At 36.8% G+C, this 18,335-nt stretch overlaps 1 protein-coding gene across 8 annotated transcripts in view; it reads right to left on the bottom strand.

Annotated features, from left to right (window-relative positions):
* LOC127876683 (cGMP-dependent 3',5'-cyclic phosphodiesterase-like) overlaps positions 1 to 18,335 on the bottom strand; it is a 245,295-nt gene that overhangs the window by 167,839 nt on the left and 59,121 nt on the right. For 5 of the 8 annotated variants that reach the window (XM_052422069.1, XM_052422070.1, XM_052422068.1 and 2 more), the window contains exon 1: positions 16,739 to 17,003. The exons of the other annotated variants lie outside the window; for them this stretch is intronic. In XM_052422069.1, the coding sequence (XP_052278029.1) occupies positions 16,739 to 16,870 (132 nt within the window). In that variant the 5' untranslated portion in view covers positions 16,871 to 17,003. Of the gene's footprint in view, positions 1 to 16,738; positions 17,004 to 18,335 lie in introns of those variants that run through there. 8 annotated transcript variants of the gene reach the window in all.

Raw genomic sequence — 18,335 nt, 5'->3', positions numbered from 1 at the left:
CCCAGGGCGGCTACTTATCAGGAAGTCAGCTAAATGGACACGAGTGGTGAGGTCATCCCCACCGCCGGCCACGTAGATCCAGTTGATAGCACCAGGGTAACCAACCTTGAGGTGTCTTGTTATCAATTTCACTGGTAACAGCCAGCAGGAGTTGTCCAGCTATGATAGTACCGCGGTAAACAACCATGAGGTGTCTAGTTATCAAAATCCCACTGGTAACAGCCGGCAGGAGTTGTCCAGCTATGGAAGCACCGCGGTAACCAACTGTGAGGTGTCTAGTTATCAGAATATCCCTGGCTATAGCCAGCAGGAGTTGTCCAGCTATGGAAGCACCGCCGAAACCAACAGAGGTGTCTTGTTATTTGAATCCCACTGGTAACAGCCAGTAAGAGTTGTCCAGCTATGATAGCACCGCGGTAACCAACCGTGAGGTTCTAGTTATCGGAATCCCACTGGTAACAGCCAGCAGGAGTTGTCAAGCTATGATGGCACCGTGGTAACCAATCGTGAGGTGTTTAGTTATTGGAATCCCACCGGTAACAGCCAGCAAGAGTTGTCCAGCTATGATAGCACCAAGGTAACCAACCGTGAGGTGTCTAGTTATCGGAATCCCACTGGTAACAGCCAGCAAGAGTTGTCCAGCTATGATAGCACAGTGGTAACCAACTGTGAGGTGTCTAGTTATCGGAATCCCACTGGTTACAGCCAGCAGGAGTTGTCAAGCTATGATAGCACAGCTGTAACCAACCGTGAGGTGTCTAGTTATTCGAATCCCACTGGTAACAGCCAGTAGGAGTTGTCCAGCTATGGAAGCACCACGGTAACCAACCGAGAGGTGTCTAGTTATCGGAATCCCACTGGTAACAGCCAGCAGGAGTTGTCCAGCTATGGAAGCACCACGGTAACCAACCAAGAGGTGTCTAGGTATCGGAATCCCCTGGTTACAGCCAGCAGGAGTTGTCAAGCTATGGAAGCACCACAGTAACCAACAGAGTGGTGTATAGTTATTGGAATCTCACTTGTAACAGCCAGCAGGAGTTGTCCAGCTATGGAAGCACCGCGGTAACCAACAGAGAGGTGTCTAGTTATCGGAATCCCACTGGTAACAGCTAGTAGGAGTGTTCAGCTATGGTAGCACCGTGGTAACCAACTGTGAGTTGTCTAGTTTTTGGAATCCAACTGGTAACAGCCAGCAGGAGTTGTCCAGCTATGATAGCACTGCGGTAACCAACAGAGAGGTGTCTAGTTATCGGAATCCCACTGGTAACAGCCAGCAGGAGTTGTCCAGCTATGATAGCACTGCGGTAACCAACAGAGAGGTGTCTAGTTGTCAGAATCCCACTGGTAACAGCCAGCAGGAGTTGTCCAGCTATGATAGAACCGAGGTAACCAACCATGAGGTGTCTAGTTATCGGAATCCCACTGGTAACAGCCAGAAGGAGTTGTCCAGCTATGATAGCACTGCTGTAACCAACCGTGAGGTGTCTAGTTATCGGAATCCCACTGGTAACAGCCAGCAGGAGTTGTCCAGCTATGATAGCAGTTTGCAAAGCTTTTGTTCCCCAAGGGTCTGTTGATTCAGGCGGACCATGTGGTGGTGACGGGCATGCCGATACCGTTTGATGTCGCTGATGTCGCATCAAGCGTCCTCGTCCCGCTCAAGTTGCTAGGTTTGCCCCTGGAAAGGCCCGGTAGAGAGCTACTATCTAGTCCATGTAGTCCTGTTTCTTTTTCCTAAGCGGCTCCTTCTATGGCCCATCTGTAAGGTACGCACCAGAACGCAGTGTACGGTCACGAAGTGCAGGAAATATCCAGTGAAACTCACATGGAGGCGACGCACCCCTACCCTGTCCCCAACGATCTTCCTGTTCTGAGTAACCCTCCAGTCCCAAGTAACCCCCCTCACCCAGAGGGATCGGGATGTTCTGACCAGGCTGCTAAAAAGCCTGCTACTGTAAACGTATAGAAATTCGTCGGTATGAAATTTCGTGGTTTAATAAAAAACAACTAATTTGTTGACACGTAATTTCATGGATTCCAAATTTTTGGGGAAGAATGACGTTCAAAATAATTAAACTTTTTTTAAACCAACCAGAGTAATAACGAAGCATAATCTGCTAATCTGTGTTGACAGCAAGACTTGAGGTTAATGTGCACTGAAGCATGAAAATGTTGCCAATAATTGTTGATAAGAGAGATAAAGCGGCGCACTTGTGGGTCCCCGCTCGCTAATTGCCATCAATGTTGTTTTGATAATATTTGCAATTCTCAGCACAATCGGTCCCCTAGTTGTAACAATTGAGTAGTAAGGTCCCCAAAATACACCCGTGAAAACCGCATGTTTCTGTTTCAAATTTAATTGGCACTAATTGACATATGTGATAAATCTGCAAACTGTTTATTTGACACCTTCACGTAAAAGAGAACAATGGTTGATGTACAGTTTAAATACCGTGATTGATTTTAAATAATATGATTACCCAAACACTTATCAAGAAAATAACATATTGCATTTACTAGCATAATTCAATCAAACAATGTCTCTTTCAAAATGGTTGAAAATGGGAACAGTTCAGCCAACAAAAGAAACTGTCGGAAAAGACATTCGGAAATGACTGATTTCGGATTAAAAATGTATAAATAATCGTTGGTACTTGACCTCGTGGTTCAGCGGACCAACGAAATCCACGAAAATTCGTACCACACGAAATTCATTTGTTTTACAGTATATGATCGGATGAGAAATTGGTTTGTATTAAAATGCAAATTTGAGGGGTACGCAGAGATTAATGGCTGGTCGGAAGTGATAGGCTGACTGTTTGGGCTGATGCCTCACAAATAAGGCGGTTTACTTTTACGCGTTGCTCACCAAAGGGAGAGGGACAGTAACTTACGCCGAGCTTATGCAGCAACTGCAGGAGCGCTTTGGCACCAGAGAGCTACCCGCCACTGCGCAAGGGCGTTTCCATATTGCCTATCAGGAAGTAGGCAAGTCCCTAGACGATTGGTCAGATCGGCACTGACGCTGGCAACCACAGGGTTTCGTGATCTGCCCTACACATAGGCCGCTGAGCAGGAAGTGACGAAGTTTTGTCAGGGTTTGCTTGACAAGGAGGTCGGCAAGCATGTAAGCATGCAGCTATCCCCATCGATGGAGGATGCAATGCACAGGATGAAAATATATAGCCATGTTCAGTCCGCTTGCGCTGCGACTCCAAGAGGATGAGCAAGAAGAACCGAGGTGGGTTCACAAGGTGAAAAGGCACCCACTCCATATGGGATCAGTGGGTTGGCGGTAGACAAATTGACCCAGGTGGTGTAGCAGCTGCTGGATGCTGTGGAGCGATCGTCAACTCTTTTGGAAGTTCTGGCTAGATCAACTGGGTCAGCCGCTCCAAATGAAGAAGCCTACGCTGAGTACCCTGTGGAAGGCCCTACTAAGAGGACTTCCGGAATGGTGGTATGACAACCGACGCCAGGATAGGTATCCCTTTGGTGCAGGTGGCGGCGGTCCACGTGGACACCGGAAACAGACGGCCTATGAACATGATCCTATTCCCGATGCGAAATCGGAGCCGGAAACAGGCGAAACAATGGTTACCATATTGGGTACCAAGGTTCCAATTTCCATCCTTAGGGATTGAAGTGAGGCAGATATGGTTCCAATTAGGGCGAGTATCCTCGGTGGGACATATCGTGCCTTACGTGTGGTGGTTTGGGACATTTCCAGAATACCTGTGTGACCAATTAATATTGTTATATGTCAGAAGTTTTTCAGCACTGCCTGCACCTCCGGAAAACGGAGGCATTCCCAAAGCAAACAGACCCGATCCCAAACCGAAATTATAAAAAATTCCCAATTTCAAAAAAAAAATATTTTTTTTATAAAGAAGTGCCTTATGACTTACATGTATGATAATTAGATTATGAGAAAGAAGTGTTTTATGACTTATGATTATTATTAACCCTCTGTGCTCCCCATTACCACACAAACCAAACTTACTCATCTGATGCTTACACTTTGTACCTGCATTGAAGGTCTAGACCTGAATGACTAAACATTAGAGGAGCTGTGTGATGCTTTCAAAAACAGAAAGAGAAAAATTATGCTGTAACTTTTGTGACTAACCAGTGTTTGTTTTGGTCAAAATATCTCTATAAGTTTTTGACTGTACAGTTCTTATCTCAGACTGAAAGACAAAATTGCAGTACTTGAATAAACGTTGAACATGCCCAATATTGCATGTGTTTATATAATAAAGACGAAATACCAAATAAATGCAAATTTATTTGTTAAACCACTGACTTATTTAAGCATGATAAATTCACAATGTTTTCCCAAAATGAGCCGTTTCATCGAAGCAAAAATTCCCAAAATGGACCTTTTTGTCGATAAAAAATTCCCAATTTGGTCAGACTCCTTTTCCCAAAATGGGCAGAAAAACCCCTGTATGTGCAAAAGAACCATAATGCTTGTTTACCTGCACAATGAATAAATTCAGATTAAGTTATGCTTAAATCTCATAATCTAATTTTATATAAAAGTAATATATTGAATGCTTAAATTAAAAAAACAGCAACATAATAATTAAGTAGTCTTACCTTTGGCATGGTTTTAAAAAAGTGCATAACAAATCTGATCTTGTAGGTATAATATGAGTTGTTTGAGTTTGAAAATAACTCAAGACGTTGTACAAAACCATTTAAACCATTTTTCAAGATAAACTGATGATGTAATCAACATTACGACATCACATTGAGTTGACTTGAGACTGTATTGCAGAAACAAATACCATGAAAATCAATAAAATGTCTGTGCAATAATGTAGTAAGTTGACTTACTATTGTATTGCAGGAATTTTTATTTTCAAAATGAGATATGACTATATTGCATTAAAGACATATACACTATTTGCTTTAAGAATAAAGCAAAACTGTTTCTTGCATTGATGTAAAACAACCTTACAGGTATAAAAATGCAATAAAGTCAATTTGTAAAAATATGTTATTCAACTGACCGGAACCATTTTCGCTCAGCTCTTGTATCAAGGAAACAAAATGCTCTGACCAAATTTCATGAAAATTGGGCCAAAAATGTGACTTCTAGAGTGTTCACATGTTTTCACTATATACATATAGAGCAAAATGCCACGCCCACTGGCAACCATGCTTTTTCACCAATCTGGACCATTTTCAATCTCGTCTGAGATATCAATAAAACCAATGTTTTGACCAACTTTCATGATGATTGGGCAAAAATTGTGACTTCTAGAGTGTTTACAAGGTTTCTCTATAGCCAAATAAGGAAAACTGCCCCGCCCACTGGCAGCCATGTTTTTCAACGGACCGAAACCACTTTTGAACTCAACCAAAATATCATTAAGGCAAACATTTTGACTGAATTTCATGAAAATTGGGCCAAAAATGTGACTTCTAGAGTGTTCACATGTTTTCACTATATACATATAGAGAAAAATGCCCCGCCCACTGGCGGCCATTTTTTTTCACCGATCATGACCATTTTCGAACTCGTCCGAGATATCAATAAAACCAATGTTTTGACCAACTTTCATGATGATTGGGCAAAAATTGTGACTTCTAGAGTGTTTACAAGGTTTATCTATAGCCAAATAAGGAAAACTGCCCCGCCCACTGGCGGCCATGTTTTTCAACGGACCCGAACCACTTTTGAACTCAACCAACATATCATTAAGGCAAACATTTTGACAAAGTTACATGAAGATTGGGCATGAAATGTGACTTCTACAGTGTTTACAAGGTTTTCTTTTTTCTTTTTTTTTATCTAGTGATATAGTTTTTGACCCTGCATGACCCAGTTTCAAACTCGATCAAGATATGATTGGGACAAATCTTCTGACCAAGTTTCATGAAGATCGGACATTAAATGTGGCCTCTAGAGTGTTTACGAACAAATGTGGACGGACGACAGACGGACGACGGACAAAGACCGGTCACAAAAGCTCACCTGAGCAATAGGGTGAGCTAAAAAAACATCGAACCTCAAATAACAATTAACACAGAAATGAGACACAACACTACAGTGTATTATTATGAAAACATTAATAGTCAAAGGGGAGTAACTACTGTAAACTTAAATACAATATGTAGAAGAGTTGCCTCGCATGTTACATGACCTTAATTCATGATTGTTTACAAGCCTTTTTAATATATAAATATAAGGAAAATGCCCCGTCCCTCTGGCAACCATGTTTTTCAACGGACCGGAACCATTTTTAAACTTAACTCACGTATCTAGGAAAGAAAAGTTCTGACAAAATTTTATGAAGATTGGACCAAAAATGTGACTTCTAGAGTGTTCACATTAGAGCTGCAACGATTCACCAACAGCTCGATTCGATTCGATTTCGATTTCAGACACTCCGATACCGATTTTTTCGATTCGATTCATCTTCAAACCTAGTTTTATAATATATTCACTCTTATGCCTCAAAATTAACATTTCTGTTCAAATGTGATTTCAATAAAACACATAAAAAAGAAAAGCAAATTAGGAATTTTAATATAAAAACTTCTGACTAGAAGATTGTGTTGATTACACAATAATATATAAAAAAAACAACAACATAAGAACGTATCTGGAATCAGTTGAATGGTAGTACTATCACTATTATACTTTTACGCAAAACCGCAATAAGCATGTCTACCATTGTGACATGACAGCATCACCTGTTACCTGTAGGACAAATCACATTCTCTAATAAACTTAACAAAATTCCAACAGAAATAGAACTACTTTTCTGGCTCGCGACTTAAGTAGTTGCACTTATGTGTCCTCTTAGTCTTGCTAAATCAACGTTATGTTTGCGTTTGACATGTTGCATTAGATTAGTAAGCCGGACTTTGCGTACGCCACATCCGTGAAGCACAGTTTACACTTTGCTTTATCGGTAGGGCTACCATCCCGAAACCCAAAATACTGCCACACTTTTGATTTTAGCTTCTTATGCGTATCTGATAATTTCAATTTGTCGGCAACAACTTGTTCAGCCATTTTGACGCTTTTTCCGAAAGTAGACCGTAACGCGCTTATTGATTGGATGACTAAAGTAATAAGCAACCAATCGCGCGGGTCGTAATTACAGGTAAAGATAAAACCTTCACCTTCCCGTATCAATAGTCAGAATACAGCGTGCTTTACGTATCTATGTATATATATGTATATATGTTAAAGAATCGAATCGAATTTGGTAGGTTTGGTATCGTAATCGAATCGAAGCATTTCGAATCGATTTTCGATGAATCGGATCGAATCGTTGCAGCTCTAGTTCACATGTTTTCAGTATATATATATATATATATATATATATATACATATAGAGAAAAATGCCCCGCCCACTGGCGGCCAATTTTTTTCACCGATCTGGACCATTTTCAAACTCGTCTGAGATATCAATAAAACCAATGTTTTGACCAAATTTCATGATGATTGGGCAAAAATTGTGACTTCTGGAGTGTTTACAAGGTTTATCTAAAGCCAAATAAGGAAAACTGCCCCGCCCACTGGCGGCCATGTTTTTCAACGGACCGGAACCACTTTTGAACTCAAGCAACATATCATTCAGACAAACATTTTGACAGAATTACATAAAGATTGCGCATGAAATGTGACTTCTACAGTATTTACAAGTTTTTTCTTTTTTTGACCTAGTTTTTGACCCAGCACGACCCAGTTTCGAACTCGACCAGGGTTGGCACGAAAACCCCGCCCCGGGGAAAACCCGATGGGAAAACCCGTTTTTTTTCCGCCCCGGGCAATACTCTGAAAGTGGGCAATACTGGGCAATACTATTTTTTCTTCATTAAACATGCAGTTGTAATTGTTTTTTATCATCCTTACTTCTCTGCTAGCCTCTATTGTAAAGAAAAAAGAGTTAGCAAATGCTGCTGGCAATAATATTGAAATAGAAGTAACATATTGTCACTGTATGATATATAAAATTTAACTGCATACTTCAAAGTGACTGTTGTTTTATTAATTACAATATAATTAAACTTTAAAGTCAGAATTGATAATGAGGGATCATTGAAGAAATACTTTTTTATATTGAAACACAATTAAAAGGAATCTGTCACTTACTGTAGCAATCAAAGCATGTTTTCACAGTTTATGGGAGGGCCCTAATTGGCACTATTCTGTGTATCTTTTATGGCCCCTAATAAACAGTTAGAGGGCCTTTGTCTGGCCCTAATAGGGCCCTTATGTGGCCCAAATAGGTCCAATGTTATCTAAGTGGCCCAGTGTTACTATTAGTTTTACAAACTGTGTTTCATAAATGATGACACAATACTGTGTCAATGATTTAAAACACTAAATTGGGGCATGAGTCTAAACGCAACATAAGATCAACTTAATTATTTGAATGATAACAAAAATATATATTACATGTTTAATCCCTCATGTCTCTACCCATTTCCCTTTTCCTGCATAAATACCATTCTGTTACATATCATATCATATTTTTAGAAAAATAAAGTGAGTTAATAAAATGTAAATCAGATAAAACACAGATACCAAGTTATACCCAGTATTGTCCATAAGACCATTAAATTGAACTTCATTTATGTAAAAATAAGAAAGTATTATTAGGATTCCAAACTTTCCACATGATGTAGTTGGTTAAAATGTAACAAATAGTTTCTAATTATTAATAATTAATGGATATGTTTTTATAGAGACTAATAATTATATAAGTTATAAAATTGTGTAATATCTTTATTACCCAGTAAAGCCCATCCAAACCATCCAAAACAAACACAAAATGAATTGCACTTTTTTTTGCAGAAAAAAAGTAATTCTTAATATGCATACACATGAAGTAGAAGTTAACAGTGTAAATAATAGAATAGAATTGCTAAAATAAATAGTCATTTTCAGTTATGTACTAATTTAAAATCATTAATATTATCATTATGCAAGTTGTGCTGTTGTATAATTGTGTAATATCTTCGATAACCAAGTATAATGCCCATCCAAACAGACAAAGAAAAAGAATTTCCATTTTCATGAAAATTAGAAGGAATTATGAATATGTTTTCACATAAATTAGAAGTTGACAATGTTACTAATAGTTAACAATTGTTAATAGATCTGTTCTTTTAATATGTATAAAATCATTATTATGGTACAAGTTATACAATATTGCAATATCTTTATTACCCAGTATTGCCCACTATTGCCTTCTATTGCCCAGTAAAACCCCGGTTTTCCCAGTATTACCCGCCCGGGCGGGTCAATACTAGAAAACCCGGGTTTTATGCCAACCCTGAACTGGACCGAGATTTCATTGGGACAAAGCTTCTGACCAAGTTTCATGAAGATCGGACAATAAATGTGGCCTCTAGAGTGTTTACGAACAAATGTGAACGGACCGACAGACGACGGACAAAGACCGGTCACAAAAGCTCACCTGAGCAATCAGGTAAGTTAAAAAAAAATATGGAGAAACTAATGTTTTGGACAATAACGACCTGACAAGAAGGTGCATGTCCACCTAAAAGTTATGCTCAATACCAAGTTTTGTCAAATTCTGACCAATCATTATAAGTGTCTGAGATCTTGCGTGGAATTGTAAAGTGTCAAGGACTAAAACACAGACAGTGGTGAGGACTAAAAGACAGAAGGACAGACAGGTCATAAAGGTTATCTAGAAAATCTGTTTCAAAAATTCGCAAACACATTGCCATTAAATTCAAAGGGAAGGCTTTCAGGTCATTAGTGTATTGACCCATACCTGAGACATGATCTTTACAATTCTTCTACAACTGAATGTGCATGTGTATAGCTTCAAATGATTCAATATAATATAAAAGTAAAGTTCTGATGAGTTTATATCAGACATAACTTGTTTGTGCCTTTAAATATCAAATGAAAGCCTTTCATCCAGCAACTAAAATCTTATTTTGTTTAAATGTTAAAAATCATCTGCATTGAAATGACACAAAAATTGTAACCTTCATGGCATCTATGTCTTGACAGTTTATTCTAGATTAAGGGGTGTTGCGGCAGTTTATTTAACTGAGAATATATGTATAGCAACACCGATGATGCTATTATGACAACTCAATATTTTTGTTATCAGTATCATCAGAAATGACTGACTGAGTTGGTTCATAATTCAATTGTCAGTGGTTCGATCCCAGGTGGGGTTATCTTTTTTTAATACTTTTTTTAAATTTCTTTAATTTCATTCTTGTTTTATACTGGAGCTTTTTAGTTATGTCGTTTAAATATATCAATTTAAAGCATTTAATCACAAACTCCAAAACAAGCTGAAATCTGTGAACAAGTACATGTAAGTTATTAATGATTAAGGTCTAATGTTTCTAATGTTTATGCATAGTTCTTACAATCTATGTACCGGTACTTGGGTTTTGCCTAATTGATGATGTTTTTTTTTTTAATTGGCGTAGACGGTAGGGATAGTTAAAACAAAAAATCTCGGTTAAAAGTGTGGTGACCCTCTTTTTTCATTTGTGTTTTAATGATGACAACACGTAGATGAACATATTTGAGCAGTTAGGCTCTAGGAGAAGTGCCCCCCCCCCCCCTGAGAACTGCCCCCCCAAAGATTTTTCACTGGGCGGAGAACTGCCCCCCTGTAAGAATTGATGACCCGGAGAAGTGCCCCCTCATTAAAGAAATTTCGCGGCGATATATAAAGCGAGTATTATAATGACAATAACGCCAGTAACTTTCTTGCTATTATGTCTGGAAATTGAGTGAAATTTCAAAAGTAATATAAAGTTGTACAAGTTATAAAAGTTATAAAACGGCATGTCACATGAATTAACTAAACAACATAAATAAATTGATTATAAATTCGACTTCACTTCACTTTTTTTCTTCAAGTCAGCTAAATTATTGCCTTTGCTTTGCCTATTAATTTACTTTTGTATACGTAAATTTACGTTTTTTCCATGGGTCAATACTATCTTTATAATGTAAATTAATTCCGATGTAACTTTTCCTCCATAAGTACTGAGTTGCACGTCTATATTTAGTTGCGACACATGGCCAGTATTAACACGCACGCGTTTCCTGTGTGGATCTCGACTATGTTTCGCGCTCTTATTAAAACACGACTTTTACATGGCATTCATGTATAGTGAGCTAGTGGTGCAGATGTGTTGCAAGGGCCTTAAACAGTATTATCACATGCCTCTAGACAATTTGTGTTATTCAGTTCAATAAATGGTAATATACTTATACTGAAATTAAATTGTTACCGGATAAAATGTGTACGGCGATAACGTAAAATTACCCGTAATTCTCCATTTTTTTGGCATTGTGTTGTTTAATTAAATGGTATTTTATGTATCTCAGCTTATATAATATCTACATGTTGTCTATTTCATAGGTTATTACCGTATTTTACCATGTATAGCGCGCTACCATGTATAACGCGCATGCGATTTTTTAAAGCCAAAATGGAGAAAAAAAAGAATTCAAGACCAAAAACCTGAAAATTTGGCCGAAAATGGCGGCCATTCTTATATTGCGCAATCATTTAATCTGAGTTTTTCGGGCGCTTAATTTTTTGTTTTAAAGTAGGGAGCGTTTATACGATCAGGAGCATGGGTTGCAAAGCACTATATTTTCGACAATTTTTAAGATTATTCTCTCGAGAACACCGTTATGTCCTTATTGCCGCTGCGCATGTTTTTTCAAGACCCCTGCGCGTTAAATTCGAACCACTATTACGTATTCCTCACATTTGAACAGTGTAACATTTTCATTACCTGCCGCTCACAACATCGTATGACATCTTCTTCTGCAGACCCGCAACATCTCAATGTCCAATTTTACGCAAATCGTCCGTGGATCCCATTTTATTTTTCATCGACTTAAATATTTCCCCATTAAGAGATGCTCCCCAATAAATCCAGTTTGACCCGGTATTTCGCGCCTTCACTGCGTCTAGTTGATAAGTATTTTATAGTAAGACAAACAATACACCCGAACGCTCAATTCCATAACAGTTGGCGTTATCCGCGTAAAGCCATTTGAGAAATATCATTTGTTTGTCTCTATTGAAAGAATAAAACGAGTCTATATCTCTATTGTTGGTTTGTAACCTACGTAGTATACTCGCACAGTAGCATATTTATGCAGAGATCGGAAAATCATTGATAAATGTATTCGTCGTTTCAATGCTTAGGGCCTAGTAATTTCGGCAAATCGGAACTCAACTTACGTAAAACACTTGCTCAATTAACCGTTGAACTCCACTCCGTTCTTTCCAAAAGGTTCGAAGGCGGAGCTTTGCACGTGCTATTATTTAATTGGACGATTGCCATTGAGGAACAAACACATGATTGGTTCGGCATGTTGATTGCTAGACAAAGGAAGCCAATTTTGTCGGCGAGAAACTTGTCTTTATTGCTTCAGACAGGAAGCGGCTTTCCTTTGATGACGTCAAACTGTCAATTTACATAGAGTGCAAATTTTCGGAAATGCTAACATTAAACTTTGGATTAAATTATCAAAATAAACCAAAAGCGAAGTTGAGAAATACTTATTGAAATAATTAGCCTCAGTTCAAATAAGACGTTTTGCGTTGTAAATCAACGAGTTTTCATGACAACGAAAACTTTAACAAACAATACCGCGGCGCACGGGGATCGATATACCTCGATTTTTTTAGTGAACAATCAATGAAGAAGTGTGAAAACACCAACAAAGACATTTTTTTCATCTTTTAATTTTTGTCAAAACTAGTACTACCCCGTTCATTCCTAACCTTTCCCGCTATTTGTTGTTTCGAAAACGGCCCCTTCAGTCTATAACATTATAGGGTGTAGTTTTTTTGCAATAACAAAAATGGCGGCAATTGTGAAGATTTACAATTACGAAATGGATTTTTTGCAATTTAGCAACCAGGAAAGCGTTGTGTCAATGTATTACGCGCACTGAATTTTTATTTTGAAATTTGAAGGTAAAAAACTGCGCGCTATGCATGGTAAAATACGGTAATTGGTTTGAGGCAATTAGAGATTTTCCAGTTAAAATGAAAAAGTACATGTTATAAAATGGTGAATAAAATCAAAACAAGGCCGGTGACCCTATATTTTTATTTCAATTTTCATTATAGTATTTGTATATAGTACTTGAATATAAATTCTGAACAAAATCTATTTGGTGGAAAAAAATCAGCAAAACTGCAGCAACACCCCTTAAAGTGATATCATGGGCATTTTTCACTGTTGAATTGAGCTGAAAAGAATTAACAGGTCACAAGAGTTATTAAAATGTGGTTACTGACCAATTATCTGCAACTCATCTTGCTACCAGTTGTTTTTAAAAAATATATTTTTTTTATATATCTTACATGACCCACCCAGTCCTGTAAGCCGAAATGATCCGTAAAACAAAATGGTGTCTTTGTGTCGTATAAACTAATCTGCACTAAAACTAAATTTAGGATCACATTGTACATGCGTGGTCAGTTGTCAAACGAAAGCACAGTTGATATTCAAATGCATTATTTTTCTCTTTTCGGGATATTGTTTTAGTATGTTGATGCTGCATTAACAAATATATGTGTATATGAAGTGAAAACAACAAAAATAAACAACGGTTGCGATGGACACCTATAAACTGTTAGATGCCCATAATATCACTTTGAAAGCTTTGAGATAAAAATGTTTATTTAAAGTTTACAGATGTTATTTCTGAAATTGTTTGTTTTTATATGACTTTTGTGGGAACAATTTCAATATTTATTTTAAACAAATATTTTATATTTAAACATGTGTTTTTTCTACATATTTGTAAAATTGTTATACAGGGACAATGACTTCCTCATTTGACTGTTGATTTGGATGATGTCAGATTATTATTAAGCAATTTTTTTCCTATGTTGATATACCAAAGTTTTCTCCTATGTTGATATACCAAAGTTTTTTCCTATGTTGATATACCAAAGTTTTTTCCTATGTTGATATACCAAAGTTTTTTCCTATGTTGATATACCAAAGTTTTTTCCTATGTTGATATACCAAAGTTTTTTCCTATGTTGATATACCAAAGTTTTTTCCTATGTTGATATACCAAAGTTTTTTCCCATGTTGATTCATTATTTAAGTATAGAAACAAAAACATGTAATTGAAATTTGCATTTATGGCAACAGGCACAAACAAAAATACTTTTACTTCAGGCCAATAATATGATAACACAACTATAAACACTGAAATTTGAGTGAGCCCAGATTAAAATTTACCAATGAAGGACTTTTGCTTATTTCAAAGGAAAAATCATCCAAATTGTGGTCATTTAATAGTTGCATTGAATGATATAATGGCCAGTCAAATATGGCGTCAGCCTAGCCATCAGAAGGTCATGGGTTTGATCCACACTCTGGAAGCATATTCAAAATCATCATAACACTCTGAGTACTCAGAAAACGATTTCAAGAGTGTCCCAATGAGCCTTAAGGTTTTAATGTTATCAATCTACAATAAAAAGGTTTCAATTATTTGCTCCTTGGTCATGTTGATTCATATATTTGGATGGAATGGACTAAGCATTTTGAACGAACAGTCCCCAACTCAAAAATGTCATGATGTTTTAAAAACAAAAATACATTAAAAAAAATGCAATGTGGAAACACAATAATATTTCAGTGTTTTTCCTCTATATAAAGTTTGTACTGTAAAATGGAACCATTCCCAATGAGAACATTTTTCCAAATTTCAAAATAAAAAATCTCAATTTGCAGAAAAAAATCAGCAAAGAGTTCCATACACACATGTTTATTCCATTATGTAAAAACATCCCAGTCTACAGAATGGGTCAGTGTAGCTGCTAAGTGTGCTTTCACAACATCCAAGACTTTATCCAGTTTTGTCCAGATTTTCTGTTTACTCAGAACTGTATACAGTACAATAACTGCTTCAATAAAAGACCGTAACAATAAAGATACAGCATGTTCAATTGGAAAATAATTTGGAGAAAAGCTTTTTTTAAATAAATCGCTTTTTATATAGTTAAAATGAAATGTGAAATTTTAAACTGAAATTTAAAAGTTTCAAATGTCTCTTGCATGGCTACATAATACATTGTTTTAAAACAAAAATATTATACATCCACTCTTTTCATGCGGTAACATGAAGCTTAACATAAGCGGCATGATTTTCACTCTGTTTTTATTGTGTCAAAGGATAAACACGAAATACGTGTGCACTGTTTATTTGAAGCCATAATTCGATAGCCAGTCTTTCCAAAACGTCCTCGGACCGTCAGACATGTCTGGTAAAATGCTTGCCATTCTGACAGATTTTCTGTCTTTGCCGGACCGAATGTGCGGTAAATATTTGATCCGCATAGAGGTTAATATCTCATTCAATTACACGTTCAAAACAGTTTACATATTCTACTATAAAACATTTTTCCTTCGACACAAAATATTGGAAAAAAATCAATTGTAAAATAGCGCAGCGTTACCTTATGAATATTCATAAAGTTGTTTACTGTCATAGTCTCGCGAGATCATAAAGCTAATAGTGAGGAAATGAACTGCGCTTTCATATTGGTCCTATAAGAAAATCAGCATATCTGGTTCCCTACATTCATTATTTTCGGTCGCGCATGGTTTTGACCTCTTTTTAATGGCTCTTCGCTAATGTAAAAACAGTGGATTCTTTACTGAAGCTATTGTCTCTATGTTACTGGAATTAATGTTAATACTGACAGTATCTGTTAGTCCAATTGTCTTACCTTTAAGAATTAACAAAATTTGCCCAAAATGCCTTTTCTGGTTAAATGTTTTTGGTCTGGTTAAATGTTTTTTGGTCTAGTATAATGTCAAAGTTTACCAGACTGAATGTCCTGTAAAATGTGGGCAACTTTCGGAAAGATTTGATAGCATATCATTTACATTAAAATTCATAAGTGTGTTTCAGATTAAAAAATTAATTATTGTCATTTGAGATTGCAACATAACATTTGCAGTTTTTGGTAATTAATTTAATGATAAAACAGGCTTTACGTGCTGTGAGTGGGTAAGAAAAAAGCACTAATGTGGGTAAGAGCCCTGCACTGGTTGCACTTTTCTGCAAATGTTTATTTTATTGGTATTAGATGCAACTAGCATAAACACTTGGAGATTGACCGCAAAGGTTAATGAGAGCAGTTGCTAGATTGCTGGGCTTGAGTTCCAGTGGTTGTGGCAAGATTTCCTTTCACCATATTTAATCCTTATAAATTGTTTAGTGAATCAGAATGTACGAGATACTTTTGGATTTAATACAATACAGATATGGATACTCTTATTAAACACAAATACTTCTGAATAAAAAACAAACATGCATGTTAATCTGATGATCATGAAGCTATATCACAAACTTCACCCACTTACTTTTTACATTATCAGGGCCCTTGCTACACTTTGGGGGATTGGGGCCGGGGCCCATAGAGGGAGGAATTTCGCAACGTTTTGGGTGAAAATGGGAATCTTAGATCTTTTCACCAACACTTAAAATTTCTTTATTTTAATGTAATTTACATAAATATACATTAAATCAAAGGTTAATAGCACGATACCAGTTGGCAACATGTATAAAATTTAAAAAAAAAAAAATTATTAACAAGTCTTTGAGCCTTGATAAAAATGCCAGTAAATATTTAAGCATATTTCTAAACAAAAATGCCCACAGTGTGTTCAAACGTGATGGTCACATTACCAAAAGATTTGTTACCTCGCAATTATCTGTCAGTCTTTGAGATATCTGATTGGAATCTGTTGGTTTAGGACACAGACAAGTCCTGGACCATGCACTGCTTTTTGACAGTAAAAAAGTAGTGACTGCATGCACAGTTATGATAACCATGCTTTTCTCTATCACTCTCAAAGTTGACAATGTGGTAACAACCCCATGTAACAGCTAAGCACTCATGCTCAAAATGTAAACAAACTTGTAGAAACTAAAGTTTGCGTCTGCAACGAAAACTGCGCCACCTGACAAGGGTGACAACTCTGTGCAGTCTCACTTAGCTCGGTTAGATGGCACTAAACTGTTTCGACAAAGCTTACATATATTTTTTTTGGGGGGGGGGGGGTTTCCTTGGCAAAAATGAACGAGGTTGGAGAAATGTTCCTTGATTTCTTTCTTTTTAAATATTGAAATACATGCGAATGATAACATCATTAAAACTCATTTTCAACATCTCATAAGCAATCTAATGGTCTACAAACGTGCGCTGACCGTTATAATGAGCCACGAAAAATAATTTGCCCTAACAAACTCCAGTTATTTTAAATTGTGTAAGTTATTATGAGTTTTCAATTGCAATAATACTAAATAGTATTAAATAATAACATCCTTTAGATACAATTAAACATTAATAATTAAAAGACCTACCAGATAGAACCGATGATTATCCATGCCGTCCATAATTATGACATGTTTCAACCATACCGCACGTAGTACACTGTTTAGAAGTTAAAGAAATACAATTAACGTATACAAGTAAAATGTTGTATTCACGCTAGAAAACATACCCGTCCTCGCTTGATACCACACACGCTTTATATACAGAGTCATTATCACTGAACCGGCAAGAATTCAATAAAATGTTGCAATCCATTACCGGTAAAACCACAAACACTATAACTCGCTTACGTTAATTCGTGTCCTATATTCGTGCATCCGTTTCGAAATGTGAAATTAGGCAAGATAAAAAATTAAGGAAGGAATATATTTTAAATACACTATATGTTCGAAGGTGTAAGCACATTTTTTTTACAGCAGACTTAATAAAATTTGTCACAAACAAAACCAGAAATTAACAGCGCCTCATACAAAATGTGGTGTTGTTGTTTTCAGCATCTCCATCACAATCCGCATCCTCTTCTTTATTCAACAGTACTGCATGATGGTGATTATAATTATTATGATGCACAATGACGATGTCAATATTAGGCTGCAGTTTCACCTTCCGCTGCCGATGATGCAATAAAGATCATTATTTGGGTGGGTAATGGCGACGATATGACATTATGACAATATCTTAATGTCATGGAAAGAAAATCGTGATCTCGACGACGCCGACAAAGACAATGAATTAATGGCGATGGCAACATGATTTTGATAGGGACTGCAAATATGATATAAAAATATGGAGACGACAAAGATAATGATACAGATGATGATGATGATGATGATGATGATGATGATGATGATGATGATGATGATGATGATGATCATGATGATCATGATGATGATGATGATGGTGATGATGATGATGATGATGATGATGGTGATGATGATGATGATGATGATGATGATGATGATG

Source organism: Dreissena polymorpha, chromosome 4, assembly GCF_020536995.1.
Source record: "Dreissena polymorpha isolate Duluth1 chromosome 4, UMN_Dpol_1.0, whole genome shotgun sequence".
Classification (NCBI taxonomy): Eukaryota; Metazoa; Mollusca; class Bivalvia; order Myida; family Dreissenidae; genus Dreissena; species Dreissena polymorpha.
The sequence above is the reverse complement of the archived record's forward strand: the minus strand, read 5'-3'. Positions and strand labels throughout refer to the sequence as shown.